General features: G+C 38.8%; 2 protein-coding genes across 2 annotated transcripts in view; both read right to left on the bottom strand.

The window, feature by feature from the left end:
* TBCE (tubulin folding cofactor E) overlaps positions 1-11,062 on the bottom strand; it is a 32,775-nt gene extending 21,713 nt beyond the window's left edge. Inside the window, exons 1-8 of the mRNA XM_063306594.1 lie at positions 10,948-11,062; positions 9,662-9,800; positions 7,553-7,637; positions 4,817-5,012; positions 4,112-4,196; positions 2,892-2,991; positions 2,010-2,112; positions 972-1,048 (exon numbers count right to left, since the gene is read on the bottom strand). Of these exons, the coding sequence (XP_063162664.1) occupies positions 972-1,048; positions 2,010-2,112; positions 2,892-2,991; positions 4,112-4,196; positions 4,817-5,012; positions 7,553-7,637; positions 9,662-9,761 (746 nt within the window). The 5' untranslated portion in view covers positions 9,762-9,800; positions 10,948-11,062. The remainder of the gene's footprint in view (positions 1-971; positions 1,049-2,009; positions 2,113-2,891; positions 2,992-4,111; positions 4,197-4,816; positions 5,013-7,552; positions 7,638-9,661; positions 9,801-10,947) is intronic.
* A 4,698-nt stretch (positions 11,063-15,760) lies between these two features.
* Positions 15,761-22,459, bottom strand: GGPS1 (geranylgeranyl diphosphate synthase 1). Its single transcript, XM_063306640.1, has 4 exons — positions 22,214-22,459; positions 19,996-20,098; positions 17,840-17,910; positions 15,761-16,745 (listed from the first exon to the last, which is right to left on the bottom strand). The coding sequence occupies exons 2-4, from the start codon at positions 20,063-20,065 to the stop codon at positions 15,984-15,986; spliced, it is 903 nt and encodes a 300-aa protein (XP_063162710.1). The 5' UTR covers positions 20,066-20,098; positions 22,214-22,459; the 3' UTR covers positions 15,761-15,983.
* Between the last annotated feature and the right edge of the window lie 106 nt (positions 22,460-22,565).

The raw sequence follows: 22,565 nt of genomic DNA on the forward strand, positions 1-22,565 counted from the left end.
TCAAACCAGTCCATCCTCCAGGAAATAAAGCCAGACTGCTCACTTGAGGGAATGGTATTAAAGGCAAAACTGAAATACTTTGGCCACATAATGAGAAGACAGGACACCCTGGAGAAGATCCTGATGTTAGGGAGAGTGGAAGGCAAAAGGAAGAGGGGCCGACCAAGGGCAAGATGGATGGATGATATTCTAGAGGTGACGGACTCGTCCCTGGGGGAGCTGGGGGTGTTGACGACTGACAGGAAGTTCTGGCATGGGCTGGTCCATGAAGTCACGAAGAGTCGGAAGCGACTAAACGAATAAACAACAACTGGATAATCAACATGTCTGTAGTAATATTTTAAACAGTGCAAATGTTCTCTTATTGAAAGTTTTTTCTACATACAGAAATAAGATATATAGGCCTAGGATTGTACCTATACACATTATAAAAACATCTAATGCTTACAGTCACATCAATTAGTATGGTTCATAATTAAACATTTCAGTATCAAGTCATGCTGAAAATATGCAATACAAAATCCTTGCTTACTGACCACTCGTTCAGCGACTGTTCGAAGTTAACAATGGCAGTGGAAAAGGAGACCAGTCCTTGAAATTGCAGGCACTGCAGCATCCCCATGGTCATGTGATTGCAATTTGGGTGCTTGACAACTGGCATGCATTTACAACAGTCGCAGCATCCTGCAGTCACCTGATTGCTGTTTGTGACCTTCATAGCCAGCTTCCGACAAGCAAAGTCAATGGGGAAGCCAGCAGGAAGTCGCAAGTCGCAGTCATGTGACATTACGCTTAATAACTGTGGGTGATTCACTTAATGACAGCAGCCGGAACTAACGAACTGACGTTGTAAGTCGGCCTGTTCACATGACATTTCACTTTACAACTGCATCACTTAGCAATGGAGTTGCTGGTCCCAATCTTTATCATATTTGCAAAATACAGGCTGTATGTGTAATTAATCTCATTACCTTTTTAAATGTGAAATGCTATTGGAAGCAAGGTACAGTTCTTCAAGAGCAGGCCACCCTGCAGCACATAAAAGAACCTAATGGGAAAACACCATTTAGTACAAAAAGCAAACTTCATGTGCCTTTATAGGCACAGGATACATTGAAGTCAAGTAGTACCAACTTTACTAACTTATTTCAGAAACACGCAGATCTATCCTGAAATTTATTCCATGGCTAGGGACCTATTTTCACTAAAAAAAAAAATCAGTTTCTTTCTGGGAAAGTATGTTGAGGTCAATAGTCCAAAGTGGATGGAGCTATCTTACTAAAGACAAATGCAGAGAACTTGAAACCAAACACACTCATGTCATAATAGAAAAAGTAAGTGAACAGTGAAGACCTGGGAAACCACCTTTCATGGTACTCTCTGTACCTTCATGTACCTTGAAATGGCAGCTTCTAGAGGGAAGGGAGGAAATTGGACAGGAAACTCTACTGAGCACTTCATGGGCAGGATGGGAAATCTGTAATGGGAAATAAGCTCTACATCTGACTCGGAAAAGCTAGAAAACATTTCAGCAGCTGAAGTAAATTTCATGTGGGTATCATGTGGGAAGTAAGTTTCATGTGGGAAGAGGAGTATCTACCATCATGACATGCAAAGTTAGTAGTAAAACACTGCTTTATTGGAAAATCTACTGTTCTTTTGATTTTTCCAGGATTCAATGTAAGCAAAGTTTACTTAGCATCAATACAATCAGGCTCCTTTAAATAGCTATAAAAAATACCATTTCATGAAACAGAGTAAGGATTTATTTTTTCCCTCAGTTTTCATAAGAAATGTTCTATAGGAACCACAGAAAGAAAAAAATTATGATGGTAGCCAGATCCCTTACCTAAAAAAACCTGCATATATAAACTTTTGCAAAGATTGCATATTTTATAAGGGTATAGGATTATATAACTTTGGGTGTTTTATCAGACTTACAAATCATATGATTATGGTTATTTCCTAATATTTGAAATTAACTTTTTCCAAGAACAAAATTGTATTACCTCACTCCATGTCACTCCAGTCTGATTAAGCGCAAGAATCCTGAGTTTACAAAATGTCCTTGAAGCAGGTGGTAGAACAGATGGAAATTTCATTTTGTTTTCACTATTCCAAAATTGAGGAAAAAATACATTAGAGGATGGAACTAATTCAGCACATTGGTCTTTCTGTTATAACTTAAGGCAAAGTTGTATTATCTCTTCTTTTAAATTTCTGTTAATTTATCACATTTGCTTATATTGGTCTCCCATGTTTTATATCAGAAAGTCAGGCACCACTGAGATTTCAGAGACGTAAAGTAACTTGCAAGTCATTATCAAATCTATGGTATTAGTTTAAGATCTAAGATTCTAAATCCAGAATCTAATTACAGGCAGAACCCTTGTTTTTAGAGTAAAGAAAAGAGCCCCATATTGGTGTTGCGCATATATTCAGGAGAGGAGTTCATCCTTTCCCATGTAACTGTACCAGAGGAGGAAAACAACCATTTGAGGAGAATGCTGAAACCAGCAGGGACTATAAAGTGAGTACTGGTATCCATTAACATATATATGTAAAATGATTTGACACTATTTGATACAGACAAAGGATTGGCTTCAGAGTGTTCTTTCACAAATGGAAAGGCTCCTTCATTTTCAAGAAGGGCAGAAATCCAGCAGAGACTATCATTGGAAGAATGGAAAGGGAAAAGGTGATTTTCTATGATTCTTTTGTGCAATCTCATACTGTTCAAGGGAACTCTAATCCCCCAGAGCAGCTTCTCCTGGGGCACAGTGAAAAAAGAGGAATCAGTGAAAATCATCTTACTCACTTGGTCCAAGAAAAAGTTTCCCAAAAACATAACTCCAAGCCCATCCACACATTATGAAATTATTTGTGAATACCTGAGATTAAGTGTTTCTAAATGTTCAACTTGGCAGGCGATAGCTAACACTTCTTTCCAAGATGATAAAAGATTTTTTGATAGATTTATCTGCCGAATATCTGAGCAAGCATGTTTAAGAAAAATTTTGCAACCTTTAGTTTAAGAAATATGACCTTGCACTGTGCTGGTTTTAGGACATCATGACTCAAGAAGAAATAGTAAAGCTTAAGTAAGGAGAAGGCAATCCCTTGATGGCCAGAGACCATTCTTAGCATTTGGGGACATGAGTCAAAGCAAGCAGAGCCACAGGTTGGGCCACTTCATGCACATGGCAAGGCCAGCCACGTCTAATGTTCTTCCTATTTTTCTTAGGAAAGATTGATTTAAAAAAGGAAGGAAAATACAGTCTTAACCCTATTGTATGGCTTATATATAAAATGGCAGGGAAATTGCACCATCCATTTTCAGTCAGAGGAATACTAAAACAAACTCCAGGGCTGTAGGTTAAATTCAGTTTAAGTCAGCATCTCCATAAACACACAGAATTCAGACTACAGAGATTAATTCTAACATTCTCAAGGAGAACTTGTATTTTTTGATGTTATGGTATTCTTGTCATTTTTGTAATTTTAGCCATGAAAATCAGCATTACTTTTAATAAGTTTATTCCAACTGAAAACAAGATTATTACTTTCTATCTGTTTTTATACAAGGTTCCATTTGTATAATCTTCTTTTTGTATTTAATATTTCCTTCATCATTCATTATTTTCTTGATACATCAGGGAGTTTAATCTTATTTTGCATTCCCAGAAATATATTTTATTGAGAATTAGCTAATTTTAAAATTCATGACTTTTTAAATTTATTTGTGATGTATTTTCCCAAACCCTTATCATCTATTTACTGACTGATGGGACATATTTCATTATTTCTATACAATGCTGGGCATGTACCACCACTAGGTTGGACTTTTCCTCTGCATTATCTTCCGAATTTGCTCCAACTCTTTTCAACAGTTTTGAAGGGCACATGGACGGTGGTCACAGAAACAATAGCAAAAGAAAATGCTACCTTTCATAGTCTTTTTCAGAATCCTTTAATTTTAGACTACTACCAATTTTGTCTAAGGAAGTTTTCTATACTCCTAACCTCATATGCTGCTTGAAATCAACACTATGCTTCAGAAGGAATTCTAAAATACAAACCACATATAAGTTTAGCAACTTAAAAAGGATACTAGGGCATGATTTTCTGATTTCTTCTTCTCGACCTGCAAGGCTCACTGCACACGCATCTACTGAAATGTCACTCAAGGTAGTCAACTGCCTACAAAAGAGTGTCTTATTAGAAGAGCGTTGTCCTTTTTTTTCCTGAGAAGGTACAGTTAACAACAGTGAGGTATTGGGCTACTTTTTTTGACAGACAGAAGAGAGAGCTAGGCAAGGTAATGCAAAGCAGGGCAAAATGCCATTGAAACTGGAACTCTTTAGGCAAAAAGAAAATTAAACACAAGAGAAAAAGTTATGTACTTTCCCTCCAAACCTGATTGCCTTACTTTAATTAATTACTGAGTTTTTCTAATCAAAGGTCTGCTGAAATCCTGCATACTGCCAAATCAGCAGGACCAATAGAAGCCCTTCTCACACGAGTCTTTTATGCAATAGTTCTGTGCAGCACCAAAGACATATCACCACTATAAAAGGAATATTTCTGAGAGGGAACATGCTACAATACATTCAACAAACAGCTAAAGGGCAAATCTAAGAAATAAGACAGTAAAATTATAGAAAAGTTGCACAAGGGCAAGAACTGTAACAGTGAGCATGAAATATGCATATGGATGCATCAGTGGCATGGATGTCAGCTGGGCAAGGTTTCATATTCCAACAGCCTGGAAACACGTTCAACATTCTGATGCTGCTCATTTTCGGAGGAACTGCACTTGCTTTTGTTTTTCTTTGATGGAATCAAACCCGACTGTTTCTACAGTTTTCCTTCCAATTACTAATGACAGTTCTGTTTCACTCTCGGCATCTTGCTCATTTTCATTCAATCCGTACTTCTCCTTAACAGCGGAAAGGAAATCTACTCCAAAATCTGCCTTGTTTGGGCGGATAAAGGATCCTCCTGTAGGATGCCTGGAAGGAAAGTGACACAGTTTTAAAAAAGCAGCGTATGAGGGACGTGCAAAACAACCTGTGCGTGAAACAGTTGATTCCAGGTGACCTATTCCTGAACCAAAATACATTACTTCAGATGTTGTTCCATAGACCAATACAGAGCTGATTTGTTTCAGATATGGTCTGAAACAGAATGGATACAGTTGTTTTTAAAGTTCTGTTTTAGTTGCCATGGTTGGAAGTTGACTTCTGCTGGGGTGATACCTTTTGCATTCTCCTGTGTGGGCCAGTACAGCAGGAGGGACCAGTTATGTCTCTACTGTTATTAGCCTGGGTGGGGCACTCTATCCTGGGTAGAGTTTTGGAGGTAAGGAGAAAGCTTTGGAAGAGCACATGGCACAGTGAGTACCTACATGACAATGACCCTAAACACTCCAGTAAATCTGCCAAGGAATGGCTGGGGGGAAAAAAGGAAGAAATGGAGGGTTCTGGATTGGCCAAATCAAAGCCCAGACCCAAATCCCACTGAGATGCTGTGGGGTGATTTGACATGGGCTGTGCGTGCAAGAAACCGTTCAAACATTGCACAGCTCAAAAACTTCTGCATGGAGGAATGGGAAAAAATTCCTCCCAATTGCTGTTAGAGACTGTAGATAGTTAGAAGAAATGCCTACCTGAGGTTGTTTCTGCCAAAAGGGCAATACCAGGTATTGGTAAGAGAGTGACCTGAATAATTTTCCTATATTGGATTTACCAAAGAGGTTTGTTAAAGCTTTGAAGAATTATGTGAGAAGGGACAAACCAAAAAAAGAAATCAAGTTCTAGGACATTATTTGATCAAGGTTAAAATAGATGCATTGTTATCTCTAGTAACCCTTAATGGGCTTTTGCTGACCCCAAGACTGAAATGACAAGGTTTTAAGCATTTGTTTATAGATAAGAGATAGGATAATGAACGAAGAGATCATTTGTTGTATTTTAAGGGAAGGTGATAAGTTACTAAAATTGTTTATATGTTCTGTGATGAAAAGGGAAGTCACTTCTTTATATATTTTTTTCTTTACTGTATTAATTTTTTCTTTTCTAGTTTTCTATTTTTTTTTCTGCACCTTTTTTCTTTTTGTTTGTATTAGTTTGTATTGTTGTGAATTGTAATCTTTAACAAAATTACTATTTTAAAAAAAAGATTTTGGGCTCTGTATTCCATTAAGAGTTTGCACTTAAAAGTTGCCAATGGCATTGATGCACAATAGCAAAGTTGCATGGTCTTTGAATCATTTAAAGCCAGAGTCCTTGAAGGCCATTTGCATTATAGTGGTTCGTTTGCCAATGTCTTTGTACAACAAGCCAGTCTCATCAGCATTGAAAATCTGCTCTTCCACATAACCCTTTTCCTGTATAGCACTTACTTGGTATTCTTTAAATTCCTGTGCAGCCTCCTGATTGGAGAACCTGCCTCACCTGCAAGTTTAACATTTTTGATGCCATATTGCCTTTTGAAATGTGCAAGCCATACAGCACTAGTCGAGAATGGTTTAACATTTTCCTGACGTGGAGTAATGTGGCTGTAAATTTCTTTAGCTTTGAGCCTCACAACATTGTCTACTATGCTTTTTTTTAAATCGGTCATCTCATGAATCTACAAATTTAGCCACTTTTCCAATTTTTCCATTGCTTCATTACACACTATAGATGTTACTTTGGTGCTTTCAGGAGCAGCCTCATGTACAGATTGGCAAATTTCCTCCTCCTTTTTCTGGACGTATCTTATTGTTGATTGATTAACACCGAACACACGGCCAACAGCACTATAAATCATACCTGAAGAAAGCCTACCTGGTATGTGTATTTTCTCTGCAAGGCACACCACAGCCTTCTTGTGCTTCAGAACACTAGGCTTGGGGGCCATTTTAACCAGCGAGATCACCAGTATGAGAGAAGACATGCGCAGAGCAGCAACTCAAAATTTTCACTGCTCTGCACATGTACACAAATAACCAGGAATGCGTCACAAGTATTGATTTTGAGTTACAAATAAATTTTAGCGAACAGGTGAATTTGCAAATACAGAACCTACACAGAACAAGGATTGCCTGTACTTTTTTGTTTGGTTGGTCTACTGCTTAGGAATATGTGTTTGTGTATTCTGTGCATGTGCTTTGTGATATTCAGCATGCCTTTATAAAGTAATCTTCAAAGCTCAGAAAGCCCCATAATCACAGGAGAAAAGAGAAAAATTAAACTTGAAATATATGGCAGGGAAGGGCAATCAAAAACAAAATATAGATACATAATTTAAATAGTATCTGACCCCCAATAATTCAAATAAATCAGGCAGTTGACTGAGAATTTCAAGAAGATTTAGTAGAGCTTGTAATAAACACCTACATTTCTAAGGCAAACTGTTACAAACATCCAAAGCATCCAAGTTACTGTATGCAATGTAACATTATTAAGACTCAAAAGAAAATTTAATCTTCTTATTGCCTGATTCATTTATAATTTGCATATACTGTTTATTTGTTGAAAAAGTAAAATTTACTTCAGAATTAACTCACCTACATTTGAAATACTGTATTCCTTCATGACTACCATTATGTTTTCCTCTTTCATGGTTGTCCCATTCCACTCCAAGCCAAATTCCTAATATTATTAAAATCGATGCTTTATAAATGCAACTTTCAAAATAATTCAACATTAAACCTCTAACATTAAATTAAATGAAAATTAAAGCTACTCTGCTGATGTGATCTGTCCCCTCTATGCTCAAAATTACATAGCCTGCCTCTTCCTGATGAAATTACTTATATTGACAGAATGCCTACTTCTAAATTTTGAAAAGCTACACTATCACAAATGTATAAAAACATGTATCGTAATATTTACAAGTCTGATTTTAAAAAAATATTTTTCTCCTGGAAGAGCAATTGCTTCAAAGCTACTACGTGTACAGCACTAGGGTTTGTCTCAAGCCCTTTATCAACCACCTCCATCCAGAATTAGTAATACAACTACACAATCAGCAGAAGAACTGAGTTTCCTAATGGTACGTAAACCTTAACATACAGTTTCAGCATATTTAGGTTATAGCTATAAGACAGAAAATCCCCTGATAAATTAGCATTTTCATTTCAAAGCGATACCAATTTCCTTTCTACCCTGAGCAAGGGCTGGACCCAATTGCCAAAATGAACCTTTTCAACTCTGTGATTTTAGCATTCCAATATTAAAAATTATACTGACTGAAAATTCAAAAGAATCTCCCAGATCAGAACTCTATTATGCTATTACGTAAAATGTTAATTGAAATAGATATTCTTCCATCTCAACTATATTCACAGTTCTTGCTTTCTATCTGTATAGTGGAAGGGGCTGCGGTGGCTTGGTGGTTAAGATGCTGAGTCAGAGGGCCATTAAGGTCAGCAGCTCAGCAGTTCGAAATCCAAGAGTGCGAGCCGTGTGATGACGTGAGCTCCTGTCAATTTGTCCCAGCTCCTGCTAACCTAGCAGTTTGAAAGCATGCAAATGCAAGTAGATGAATAGGTACCACTGGTGGGAAAATAACAGGGACATGAAAGGAGCCCCCTCGGGCGTCCGCCGGGCAACGGTGATGTCACCAGCAAATCCTTTCAATACAGAAGCACCTTGGTAGGTGCTTCTGACACGAAAAAAAAATCTGTATAGTGTACTTTGGCTGCAAATCTTATAAGCAATTAATGCCCAGAATTTTCCTAGACGCCTTCCCAAAACTACACAGTGAGTTTAAATCACCTAGAATAAACTCAACTTGAAGACTTAAGCTTTAGTTTGCAGTGCACTGTTTTTTAAGCAGGGGGAGCAACTACTTGCCTTAAGCTACAATTCTAGATTTTAATGAGTCTTTCTCCTGAGTAACCTGCACTGAAAGTATTTCTAACTTTTATTGTCACTTCAGATTACTTTACTATCTGCCATGGAATCACTGCATTTCTATCAGTATTTGCCAAATTGAAGTATACTTCTAGATTCATTGAGGATTTCTTTTCTTTAAAAACATGGCACGAAGACCCAAAGCTCTTTTTCAAAGGGATATCAAGCTGCATGATACATAATTCTAGCAGCTAGTTTGAAGGGCACAAGGGTAAGCCATTTTAAAAGAACAGTTTATGGTGAGAGGCTATTTTTTTCAACTATTACTTCAAAATATACCAACCTATAAGCAAACAAGAGAAATATTTGCACTCACACATCCATATCTGAACTCAAGGTAGAAAAAAATTGGAAAGAAACCTCTGGAAGGCAAATATGGCAAAAGGAAGAGTGATTTAATTCATAAATTCTAAGAGGAATTCAAGGCAACAATCTTATTAGTAGACTATACACTATGGAACATGCTGCCCCCACACATACACCTGGCTTTACCCCTCCCTGCGTTCTGGGAGAGTCTTAAAACCATATTATTTCAACAAGCTTTTGGATACTGATGTGATTGTTTATGACCATCAGAGTGATTTTTTATTGATTATATTACGTCTTATAGATTTTGATTATCAGTGCTATTTTTCTCCTTGTGACTGCTTAGAGTCTTGGGGCAGCTGATAAATATTACAAAATATTTAGTAATATTTTAGTAAATATTGTCACCTTTTATTTTACAATAATACATGACATAAAAATATTATTTCTACCTGTTGTAGGAGGAACTTTACCAACATAAAGTACTGTTCCATATTCTCCATTACAGAGAATTCTTCGACCAACTGCATCAGAGGGAATGGTATCGCTCATCAAGAAAAATAGGGGAGATCAGGATATTTCTTTATGGATCTACAGAAAAAATAACAGTAGTTCTTATACATTATGGTATTGATATAATTAATCACATACATAACATGAAGGTTCAAACTGAGCTAGACTCGTAGTGACTACATAAATATTACCAAGCAGTTTTCTGTTATCAATACAGAAGTGGAGTGCCATTACATTATTCTGGGATGTTATGGTTTTCCATTCAAGCAATCCTGCTTCATTTCCAAGCCCAAGCAAGGTCATTCATATACTGCTACCTACTGAGACAATAATATACATACCTTAAGGAATTAAACATCATCTACCTTAAGGAATTAAAACTGAAGGTGGCTAAAGAGCATATTAAAGACTCAACAGCAGAATGAGTAAATCTAGTATCAAATAATCTTAATTCACATTGCAATACTTCAGAGGAACTATGTAGTAATATGTCTATTAATATTTGGGTCTTCATAGGATACTTACTCAACTCAGGCAACCTGCTGTACCAAACACTAAAGACCAGGGTGGGTTTACTAAAACTAGACTAAAATGCAGTTTTACCATGAACTGCACCATAGCATGATAGGCCTTTGTTTTGTTAAAAGTTCACTCCCCAATGTCTTGAAGTGCAAGAAAGTTTGTCAAATACAGTATTAGCACTTCTGAGGTCAAGAACAGGGTTTTGTGGGTGCGCAATTCCCAAAGAACTTATTTAATCCCACATTTTTTCCTCCAGCCGAGCCACTTCCTCCATAACGTGGATTCCTGAGTTTTGTGGAAACTTTGTATGAAAGTTTCATACAAAGAGAATTAAAAGTCTGTGCTGTTTGAGTGACTGTTACAACGCCAATTATGTCCCCTTTCTAGAACTCCGAGCATCTTTAAAGAGATCCAATCCTCCCATCCAAGCTTACAGCCACCCGGAGACAGAGCTCAGTTACACATCGCTGACACCGCTAAACTTCCAAAACTGGGAGCCGGTGGTCCGTAGACACGGCGGACTATAATTCCAAGGCAAAAGAAAGCAGAGGAAAAGACCAGAGACTCACATGAAGAATGAAAGACAGAAGGGAGGCGCGTAAGGGACCCGCCGCCTCTCCCGCCGCTCGAATATAACAGGCTCCCGAAGCGAACGGAGACGACCAGTGGAGCGAGAGTCAGCGGCGCGGCGGCTTCACCCTACCGCGGCCTCCTCGGCTTCCTCACCGGCCTCGGCCACTCCTCGGCCCGCCTCAATCCAGTAGCAAAAAGCAGAAACCCCACCCCTCCCGCCTAGATCGCTCCTCCGCCTGATGGAGGGAAAATGCGCCACCGGGGCCTGTTGGCGCAGGCGCGAGCTCCTCCCCCCTCCCGTTTCAAGAAGCCCTCTTCGTTTCTCTCCCCCTCCATTTTCTCATTCTCCTCTTCGCCTTCCCGAGGCATCTCGGGAGCTGTAGTAGCGGCGAAGGAGAATTCCCTCACAGACTGCGGCAAATGGGCGGGACAAAACCATGTTACCCAGAAGGCGCCACGACGCCGAGTCCCTGTTTCCATAGAACTGGAGTGAGAATTACATCAGCGTTTCTGAGCCAGCGGCTAATGGCGTTGGCAAGTAGGCGGTCCGGTCGGGTCACGCGCCAATGGGGAGCAGGCAAGGCGGAGAGAGGGCGGGCGTTGGCCTGTCAATCAGGCGTCGGATCCGGGGAGGGGAGGGAGCAGCTTGGAGCTGAGCCGCTGCTGTCGCCGTCGCCACCGGGGTTCGGACGGGAGGGAGCAGCCTCCTCTTTGCGAGCCCTCCCTGCCCCAGAGCCAGACCGGCGATCGCTTGAGGGACCGACGCGGGATTGGGGGCCGAGCGATTGGGCCCGGCGTCGAGAGGAGGCTCCGTCCTCCTCGCCCCCCCGGCAGGTTTGGGGGGACCAGCGAGCGGGCGACAGCCGTGGAACAAAGGTAACGTTGCCCCGGGAAGGAGGCTGCGGGTCCCCGGCCGTTCGCGGGGCTCCCTGGCGAAGGCCGAAGCGTTTGCAGGGGGATCGGCGAGCGAGCGAGCGACGCGCTTTCTGGATTGTTGTTTTTCTGCTGGTTGCGGCGGCGGCGGCACTCGTCGCTTCAGCTTCCCGGGAACCGGGACCTCTGAGTCTCGGAGGAGAAGGCGGGCAGTCCCGGGGCCGCCTGCGGAGGGAGGCGCCCCCCATTGCCGCCCCCGAGCGTCGCTTCTCCGGCTTTCCGACCATCTCCGCTGGAGCAGGGAGCAGGGAGCTGCGGCTGTTGCTGAAACTCCTGCCGCGGAGTCAGCCCGGGGGGAGGGGAGCGGAGCGAGAGGGGCAGGTTGCGGGAAAGAGCGGGGAGCCGCGGCTTTGGACGCGGGATGCAGAGGGGGGGACGTTGAAGAGAGCTGAAAGTCCCTCTGTTCTTGGTGCTGCCGCTAATATTTCTTTGGGGGGGGGACAGTAATATTAGGTTTCTCCTGTATGCAAATGAATATTCTGTATGTGCAGAATATTTCAGCACTGGTTACCTGAGAATTTAAGCAGTATTTCTGACAGATATGTAGGATGGTTGCATAAGTATGCAAACGATTGTGCCTCTAAGAATTAATTTGTGCCCAAAATCGTTTTAGCATACTCTTTTCCTTTGGAGTCTAGTTTGGGAATACTGTGATTGTTTACTAAGAGTTTAGGATCTACATAAGCATTTTCAAGATGAGAAAGTAATTATCAAGACCAGTATATTATGCAATGTAGTGAATCAAAACCACTAAGGGGTTTCAAATAGGAAGGTACTATAGTGTTAAATCTAATTGGAACACTTCTTTTTAAAGTATACTGAGGTAATTCTTGATCCACAAAACAGTATTTTGCTAGATTCTAAAACATAAAAACTTTATAATGCTGATATTGAATACTTGTAAGTTGTCATCTTGACGATTAAAACACAGATGTTATATAATTACCAGTTCATGATTTTCAAAGTATGCTTTATTTTACTTACCAAATACTTTCAGAATGTACAATTTGTAAAATCAACATGCTCTCAAACCCATTTCCAACAAATGGTATGGCTTACATTTAAATCCTTTGGATGCTTTCCAATGACATGTTGCATTGAATGTTATACTTAATGTACTTACTGCTTAATGTTTAGAGAAGATCTTTTTTTTAAAAAACCACCCAGAACTAGTTAATAATGATACATAAAGCCACAAGCCTCCAGAGCAAATTTGGGAGGCATTAAGTGAGGAATTGTTATTTTAAGTCAGGTACTGGCAAACCACAACATTCAATGCAGTGGACAAACACAACTTCCTTGACTCCTGCCCAGCTGCAGATCTGAGCTGGCTTAATTAGGACAAGTACTTCTGCACTTGTTTCTTTTTCTGTTAATTGAAAAAGGGTGACATCTATTTATGGAAATAACATGTCTTCATGAGTTAATACCTCTCAGCTCATGAAATACTGTTTCCACTTTCCACAGTAGGCTGGAATTTCAAAATACCAGCCTGTCTTTGTCTCCCTTTCAGAAATATTGGCCAGCTATACTTCTGGAATTGTGTTGTGAAGACTGATGAGCTGAAAAGGAGCAACACCTGTGGAGGGACTGTCTTCAGTGAGATGGAGACAACTTAAAATTTAGGACTAGAATAACAGATATTCAGCTATTTGACCTTGGTGTCTCCATGGTGATGTCATAGAATGGTAAGAACAATGGGCATTTTTTTTCAGCCAGGAATCACACTTTATTGTCAATATTTTGGTAGAAAAATTGACAATGACATAATATTGCCAGAGTGACACTGGTTGTTTTGGTTTGAGATTTTCTCCATGCTTTTTGGTAAGGACCAAATATTATTTTGCTGAATTATTAAACTATTGAAATTCTGCAACGTGATTGAAGAGGAAGGACAGCTCTATGTTACCCATACTGACATTTCTACCTAAAAGGGGGTGGGGGGAGAGATAAAATTATTTGATTTTATTTCAGTCTGGATTTTGAAATGGACACTAATCAGGATGGCTCTGCAATGCTTTGAATTTCCAAAAAGGTAAAAGGATGACAGCCTCACCTCCCAGCTGATCACTCACCAGTCAATGGCAAAATGCTGTTTTGTGGTCTTCTGGCTGTGACTAGGTGTCTGGAGGACATGAGGGGTGATTCCTGGGGTTCTCCTTGCTATGGAGAATACTTCTGGGCTCTAGGGAAGCCTGCCTGAGCCCAAGAAGTTGCCGCGCTGCCAGTCTAACCCGAGAAATGGGAAAAACCTGTTCAAGCCACCATGGTCCCCACCAGAAGACTCTTTAAAGCAGCAACATCTTTTCCCAGGATCATATAGTAACAGCGTGATCTTGGGAGAAGATGTACCCATTTCAGAGAGTTACAGAGAGATGCTATGTTTCTGCTGTGAATTTTGGAACTGAACCTGAAGTTACATCACCAGCTGTAATAATTACAGAAAGTGGTTCAGTTCTGCAAAAATAGCTACAATTTAACCATTTTTGTCAATTTGTAAAAACAGCTAATTCATATTAGCTGTTCCTATTTTTAAAATACATATTTAAGCATCTGTATCAAGTATAATCATATTTTTTACGTACAAGTGGCAATGTTTGCCAATTTGTAATATCAAGAATTAGCAAATTCCAAGCCCAGCCAAAAGTATTCTACAACCTGAAATGATGCAAATGGGACTTCCAGTAAGAGGTGGCACAAATGTTATATGCTATTGATAGATCCATCCAAAAATTTTAAAGATCAAAGGTAGGACTAGAAAAATTATTTGGCATAATCCTTCAGCTAATGGAATTGTGTGTCTTAATACATATTGCCTGTCTACATTAGTTGTAGTTATCCTACATAACACCCTCTACAAGTCAGACTTAACAGGTAAAACTATCTTGTTTTTTTGGGCGGGGGGGGAAATAATTGATCTTACAGTTACCTCATCCTTTTCTTGCTTTTACATTTATTTATTTTTGGCCTGTAAGTAAGGTTCTGGGCCTGCAGTGATGTAGCTGCAGAAAATGGAGTTTGGGAAATGTATTAGTATATTCACTTAGAGTAAGATTAATTTTCTACAGTTTTTGAGTTCTTGAAGAAAGGCAGTACCTCATTTATAAACTGTTTGCACTTTTTTCCCTAGGTAATAAAGGATGGCACCAATTTAATTCCTTGCCAGATCCTATTTTTCCATATTTTGTAAGATATACATTAAATATTTTTTATTGTAAACCACCCAGAGTCCCCCAGAGGGGCGGTAATATAAATCTAATCAATCAATCAGAACATTCCATAGCTACCATAAAAGGTAATAGAAACAAGTCAGTTTACAGAGTGCAGAGGGAAAGTTAAATATCCACTTGTCCTCACTTACTGACCGCAACTGGGACCAGCAACTTCATCACTAAACAATGTGGTCATAAATTGAAACGTGATTGCACCAACGTATGTCAGTTCTGGCTGTGGGCATTAAACAAATCACCTGTGGTCATTAAGCGCAGCATCACACGACCATAGCTTGCGACTTCCTGCCAGCTTCCACCTTGACTTTGCTTTTTGGGAGCTGGCTGTGAAGTTTGCAAATGGCAATCATGTAACTCCGGGACCCTGTGACTGTTGTAAAGAGTGGTTGCCAAGAGATCGAGTCATGATCACATGACTGGAGATGCTGTGACAGGTGCAACCATGAGGACAGGTTGTAAATCTCCTTTTTCAGTGCCGTCACAACTGAACAATTGCTGAAGCAGCGGTCGGTAAGCAAGGACTACCTGTACTCTGCTTTGGCAATAGGAACTGTATAAAAAGCCTGTAAATAAATTACATACTTCACATATGCAGTTCTCTTATGTCCCATTTGCTTCATACTTCAGTAAAGTTGATCAATTCTTATTTTAAAAAAAATTTTGGGTAGTGCCATCCTCTACCCTCCATTTGATGATTTCCCCCCATCTTAAAACATCTTAGGTCATACTGTACTCATTTTTGATATATGTCTTATGATCAGAATTAACTACAAATCAAAATTATAGTGAGTTGAAAGCTATTTTAATTGGCGTTTGTCACATGATTTTGCATAAGCAACTAAAAATGGAAGTTTCAAGATAATATATTGTACACACAAATCCCCAGTTACCCCTTAAGATCTCTTTTAGCACAATTCATGTGCAGATTAGATACTGTAAAATGAATCTTACTTTTCTTGATCCCTTAAAAACAATTTCCAGAAAAATTCAATTGATAACTGTGTTAATTTTCATTGTCCCTGAACATTTTACTTAAATATTCAAGTAATGCTGTAAGTTCAGGATTCCCCCCAAGCAATTCAATTTGTTTATAAGCGTCAGACTCAAGTTCTTCTAATGTTTTCCGGGTATATTCAAAGGATCCCACATTCTCAAGGTAATGCACACAGTATTTTTTTATATCCACATTTTCAGTTCTCTGTCGCAGAATATTCTGAACCTGTGTGCTGTCTGGCCTGGACTGTATTGCATGAATAGTTGGGAATGAGAACTTCCCTTCAGTTAGGTCTTCACAAAAGCTTTTGTTTTCACTATATTCTTTGGAGTGTAAATTTGCATAGTCATCTCTAATTTGAAAGAAGAGCCCAAGAGTGTTAAGGAGCGGTTTCAAATCATTTTTATAACTGGAAAATAATTGCATAAGGCCCACGGCTAGTCCAAAAAGGCCACCTGTCTTTTGCAGAACCATGGCTTTATATTCTCCTTCTGTAGGACAGGTATAAGTATCTCTCCAGTAAATATCCAAGCCTTGGCCCTTATGGAGTTCAAGCAGTTGACGGGTGAATACTTTTACAGCATCTGGATGATCAAGTGTTAAAACCTTTTGTAAACCAAGGAAATATATGAAGTTTGCACAGTTTATCACAGATGGTATTCCATAAATGCTGTGGGCCACTGGAAAACCACGTCGCAGCTTTGAATTGTCTTCTATGTCATCTATAAGCAAACTTGCATTATGCAACATTTCTGTCACTTCAATTATAACCTAATAAAAAAGACAAACAATCAAATCCTGTCTTATACTATTATTCTTCTATAACTATATTTAGATTCCCCCATATTTCTGTTGTCATTTCTCCTTGCAATGTCAATTCTCTGTGCTAATTAGGCTTTTAATTCCATCTTACTGGCTGCATAAGTGCCATTCCCATTGGGAGCATGCACCCTATTGTCTGTGTTTCTATAAATTTGTTTGTGTAGAGGCTTTTTAGTGTGAATGAACATACACAGTATAAGTGATGATGGCTAACCTACAATCACAATAACTAACAAATGAAAACAAGCTATGTATATATGTACAGAAATCAAATGTATTATACCTGACTACAAAATTAATGCTTGTGATATTACAACACACATGTAACGTTCAATCTTGTGATTAAAGTATTTAAATGTTTGAAAACAGCAATCAGGAAATGAATGCTCTGGCTTGGCATGCTAACCAGGTTATTTGTGCTCTTCATCAACCCTCTTTCATCATATTGTTTACAGAAGAGGCAGAAGTATATGTGACGTGATGCAAACAAGCAGTTTTCCTCATGCCTGTATGCCTGGAGACTTGAGGGAGAAGTAGATTCATATCTCATCCTTGCTGATATTTTGAAAGAGCCCATAAGCCCTCTTTTATAAAAGTATAGTGATGGTGTAGTATAGGAGAGAGTTGCCTTCCTCAGTGCATAGCACAAATTACTGTGCAAAAGGAAGGGATGTGTTTCAAGAGGTACTTGCCCCCTGATGAACAGGTACCCAACATTTATCAAGGTAGGCATCACTCATGTAGGTATTAGATTAACAGCACAAAATAAAAAAATTTTTTTAGAAAGCCTGAACTCTCTTTTCCTTGCCACCAATGTTCTGTTGCAGGATATCACAATCTGAAGCAGCTGCACAGACCATAATATCTTGGCTTTGGCCACCACAGAAGTTTACATGCTATATTATTGCAATGTATTTATTTTAGTTAAAAGATTTAGATATAAGCGGAGTGAAGAAGTAGTTATATTTCCTTTCACCATGTTAATACATGCATTATTTTAAAACTGTATTAACTGACAAATCAATTTAACTTACACAACTCACCTGGAGTTTATCTTCAGGAACATTCAACCAGTGATTAAAGGCTTGGGAAAGTTTGGTTCTGACCTGCTTACCTATGATTTTAAAAAGTACAGAGAAAATACTATACATTTCCAGTCTACATCATTTATTTATAATAAGCCCCAGGAAATGTATTAAACAAATAGGGGTAGTTTCTATCAAACTGCCTTGAGCACAAAACTTGAGTATTTTGGAAATACTTCATGCCTGAAACAATGTTATCATCATTTATAATTTATACTATTTTATAATATCATCTGAAAAATTCTGTCACAGCTAATCCTAACACCATTTTAGACTATTAGGACTGATTATACCATATAGAATGACTGACATTTTTGGAATAAAGGCTTAGGCAGATGAACTACTAGTTTATTTACAGACCACACCGTATTATATTGTGAATCATCACCACTGGGCCTTTGTTCACTCAGAAGAACTTTACACAAGGCAGCTGCAATTCTTAATACTAGCCAAAGAATTGTAATTGGCATTTTTTATCAGCATAATATTGGTACATTATTTTCCATTATTATATTAACCCTAAAGCACTGCTAGCAGAGGTGACAGCTTCATAGAGCACTGTAGTCTACTGTAGTCTGCAAATAGTCTACTGAGATGCAAGATAATCTGGAAACATAATCCAAATCTTACTGTCTACTACACTGTAGTTTGGCAATTGGTAGAGAAGAAGAAAAAATCTTGTGGACGACACAAAGATACTAACTGAAGGCTGAAATTGTATCCCATGCAGGCTTACCTGAAAATCTTACAGAGCAAAGACTTTTTTTCCAAGGAAATAATGCATGGGATCAAGATTTAATATCGAGAACTTTCCAGAAGCAAGGACAAGGAATTTGTTTTCTATACCAGGTTTAACTCTAAAATTCATAGTCATCTTTGTTAGGACAACTCAAAAACCACAAAAAACATAAGCTTTCAAGAATTTTAGAGCTCTTCAGATGCTACAAAAAGGTAGGAGAGAGAAAAATCTGACTACATACAGAAATCTGTAAAGCTAAATTAAAGTAGAAGACAGCAGATTTTGGACACTTAAATATAATTCTTGTAATATCTTGCTGAATAAAGAGATTAAGATCTTAAAAGCACACTGTTAAAAAAAAATCTTGCTCTATTTTTTTTTTTTATATATCCTTACATCTTGTTGTGGTAAAAAAGAGCAACCACTGAACGAGCAGTTTTGATTCCTGGCTGCTCTCTTCATTTCTGTTGCTTGATAGATCACAAAAAATAATCAGAAAATCTATATTTACATTTATTCATAAATGCAACTATATTATGGCTTTGCATGGTGATGTACATAAAGGTATCAGCAAACCACCATATAAATGCTTAAAATATGTTCACATATCAGCTCTGCCCTAACAGTGAAATTTTCTCCATTTTGCTACTTAATAGACAAAATGGTAAATTAAAATTCCAGTCTTAAAACCACTTAAATAACTTCTTGAAATAATTATTCAATATATATAAACTATAATATCACTGATTTTAAGTGACAGAGATTAGCATGCATCTCATAATGCCATTTTAAATGAGATTAGTATTTAACCCATAATGGGTTAAACACAATATTCATGCAAAACACAATATTCCACTAAGCCATAGTTTATTAACAAAATACAACCTGCTTGCTTTATACAACAACCTAAGTCAAAAGCAAACAATTCATATTAGGCTGGGTTCACACATGGCACAAAGCCAGAAGCAGTTTATTTTTTGCTTAGTGTATGTAAGTGATCTGCAAAAAGAAACTGGGTGTTTAAAGAAACCACTATTTGATCATGTTTGTTGCTATCTCTGAACCCAGAATCTTTGTTTATTTTTGGCTTTTGTGTTCTTCTCAGATTTTGGCAGAACAAATTAAAAAAAATGGTCCAACCATTATCAATTTACTTATCTGCAAGACAGACTGATTTGCTCAAATCATCGTTAAAATAAATCTTGGTTTATATGTTAATAGCCATATCATTGCAGAACAAGGCTAAGTAAATTGAATACAGAACAAAGGCTGATTTGGGGCAATAAATGAAAAATGTGTAGCTCACAGACCAAAGAGATTGCTATGGCTATCCCAATTTATATGTATCACTAGAATTCAAACAATAAGATATTACCGGGGAGTTGAAGTAGGTAGTTGTATGGCTCTAAAAGAATCCTCTCGGATGAATCTTTTAGTAGTTCCATTTTTAAAAGGTGATTCCAAAGGACTGCCTCAGCCTGTTTAACCAAAAAAAAAAATGTTACAGATTGTTAAAATATATACAGCTGTCCTAATAAAATATGATGTAGGCAGGGGAAACAGAACAGGAAAGGTCACAAAGCATTGACTATGTGCCAATATAGAAGTGACAGGTACTACTTCTCTAAAGTATTTATGATGTCATTTCAAGTAACCATTTAATACACTACCCAAGATCAACCAATCACCATATTACTCAGAAGATACTATGAAATTTTTCTGAACATGTTATATACTAATGTGTCTAATATATATCATTTCATAATCCAAAGCCTCATCCTTCAGACTAACAGTGTTGCACATAGGACACTTAACATCCTCGGATATTTAGTCCAGCTCTTCTTTGGGCTTCGTCTCTTTTTTCCCTCTCCTCTCTAAATGTTTCTTACTGCACTGCAGCTGCTGTAGATTAAAACAATTTGTCTCATGCAATTTAAATACAGAACCTGCAGTCATAATATGGTCTGTGCCAATCTGACAATCATACTGTTGACTGGCTAACACCTAACAAGTTGTTATCTAGCATATAATTTTAACTATTTTCCAATAGCTTTACTTTTGTTTTATATAAAGAGAACATGTTAGTGCAACATTTTAACTGTAGTAAAATGACCAATACTAACAAACTACTTTAAATCCACAAAGCACTGGAATCCATATACTGAAATGAAAACCTGAACTGACAGCCTACTCATATCAATGCAGTCTAAACTAAGCAAGTGCCTAATACTCATTAAAATCGTGTAAGCCAAAATTAATTAAGTGAATCAGAATTTAACACATGGTGAGCCCAACCCAAGGGTGGGGCTGCACACTTGCCTGATGTCCTCTTTACATATTAATTGCATTTTTGTTCAGTCTAAATTTCCCCAAACATTCCTATATGTATTGAGAAATTTCAGCAGAATTGGAGCTGTTAGTTCTTCATGGAAGACCAATGAAAAATACAGTACCAGAATTGTAAACTAGACTGATAAATTAAACAAACTAAACATCCAGAAAAAGGCTGTGGTACACTTTATAATACACTGTTCCTCGTAGTCACTGGAAGTCAATTGGAGGCTATAGTACTGTATTTTCAAAGCTCCTGTGGTTTGTAAATATTCTTTCAAAACTTGTACCACAAACTCTATACTGACTTTTATAATGAAATAACATCAGTTTAATTTATTAAACTACTTTAGTCTTAAATCCATTTGACATTCACTGCTGAAATAAAATTTCAAACCTCAAGAATTTGACAGTAAATGGTTAATTACACAACCAATTAACAGCTGAAGTAGTTAACCCTAGTTTATGTTCCTATCTACTAGTTTTTTTTATGTTACAAAAAATTTGGACAAGACACATTTTCCTTACACAATGAATTCTGAACTTATTTTCCTAGGCACCTTTAACGTTCAATTTAAAAAATGTGAAATAGTTCACCAAGACACAATTCAATACTGTATGTACTCAGCTAAGAAAATTTCAGTACGGTACTGAATCCGCTTTAGAAACTTAATGAAAACGCATCAAATGACATCAACATTTTAAAAAGGTAGAGCTGATCCCGCCTGTTCTGCCAGCAATTGTATTTAAATACAACTTTGTATTTAAAAGAAAATCCACAAAATAGATACTGTATTTTTTACACACTTCAATACTCCAAACTGAATAAAGTGATTACCCCCCAAACAGCCATTAAACAATCAAATTGGCAAAAGACTAGGCCAAAAAGCTACCAATTTACATTAAAGGTTTTAAAACTAGAGCCTCTCATAAACATCAAGCGAGCCCGGCAAACCAGCAAACACGTTTCCACGCAAGAGCCGCCCCCTTTTCATGCCGGCTCAAGCGAGAACACCGAAAGAGGAAGGGGAGGCAAGCTAGCGCGCCAACACCCTCCCCGGTTGTTTACCAAAGGGCGACTTTCCCCTCACAAAGGAGCACCGGCCTTCTCTTACAGCAGTGACCGAGATCTGACGGCAAACAGAGGGGGGAGGCGCGTAAGGGACCCGCCACCTCTCCCGCCGCTCGAATATAACAGGCTCCCGAAGCGAACGGAGACGACCAGTGGAGCGAGAGTCAGCGGCGCGGCGGCTTCACCCTACCGCGGCCTCCTCGGCTTCCTCACCGGCCTCGGCCACTCCTCGGCCCGCCTCAATCCAGTAGCAAAAAGCAGAAACCCCACCCCTCCCGCCTAGATCGCTCCTCCGCCTGATGGAGGGAAAATGCGCCACCGGGGCCTGTTGGCGCAGGCGCGAGCTCCTCCCCCCTCCCGTTTCAAGAAGCCCTCTTCGTTTCTCTCCCCCTCCATTTTCTCATTCTCCTCTTCGCCTTCCCGAGGCATCTCGGGAGCTGTAGTAGCGGCGAAGGAGAATTCCCTCACAGACTGCGGCAAATGGGCGGGACAAAACCATGTTACCCAGAAAGCGCCACGACGCCGAGTCCCTGTTTCCATAG

This window comes from Candoia aspera, chromosome 1, assembly GCF_035149785.1.
Source record: "Candoia aspera isolate rCanAsp1 chromosome 1, rCanAsp1.hap2, whole genome shotgun sequence".
Classification (NCBI taxonomy): domain Eukaryota; kingdom Metazoa; phylum Chordata; class Lepidosauria; order Squamata; family Boidae; genus Candoia; species Candoia aspera.

Excerpts from the sequence above, each read along its gene's own strand:
- GGPS1 (XM_063306640.1), bottom strand. The coding sequence starts at position 20,065 with ATGGAACTACTAAAAGATTCATCCGAGAGGATTCTTTTAGAGCCATAC. Across the intron at positions 17,911-19,995 it reads CTACCTACTTCAACTCCCCG|GTAAGCAGGTCAGAACCAAA; the intron begins GTAATATCTTAT and ends TTAAAATCATAG. Across the intron at positions 16,746-17,839 it reads TTCCTGAAGATAAACTCCAG|GTTATAATTGAAGTGACAGA; the intron begins GTGAGTTGTGTA and ends CTTTTTTATTAG.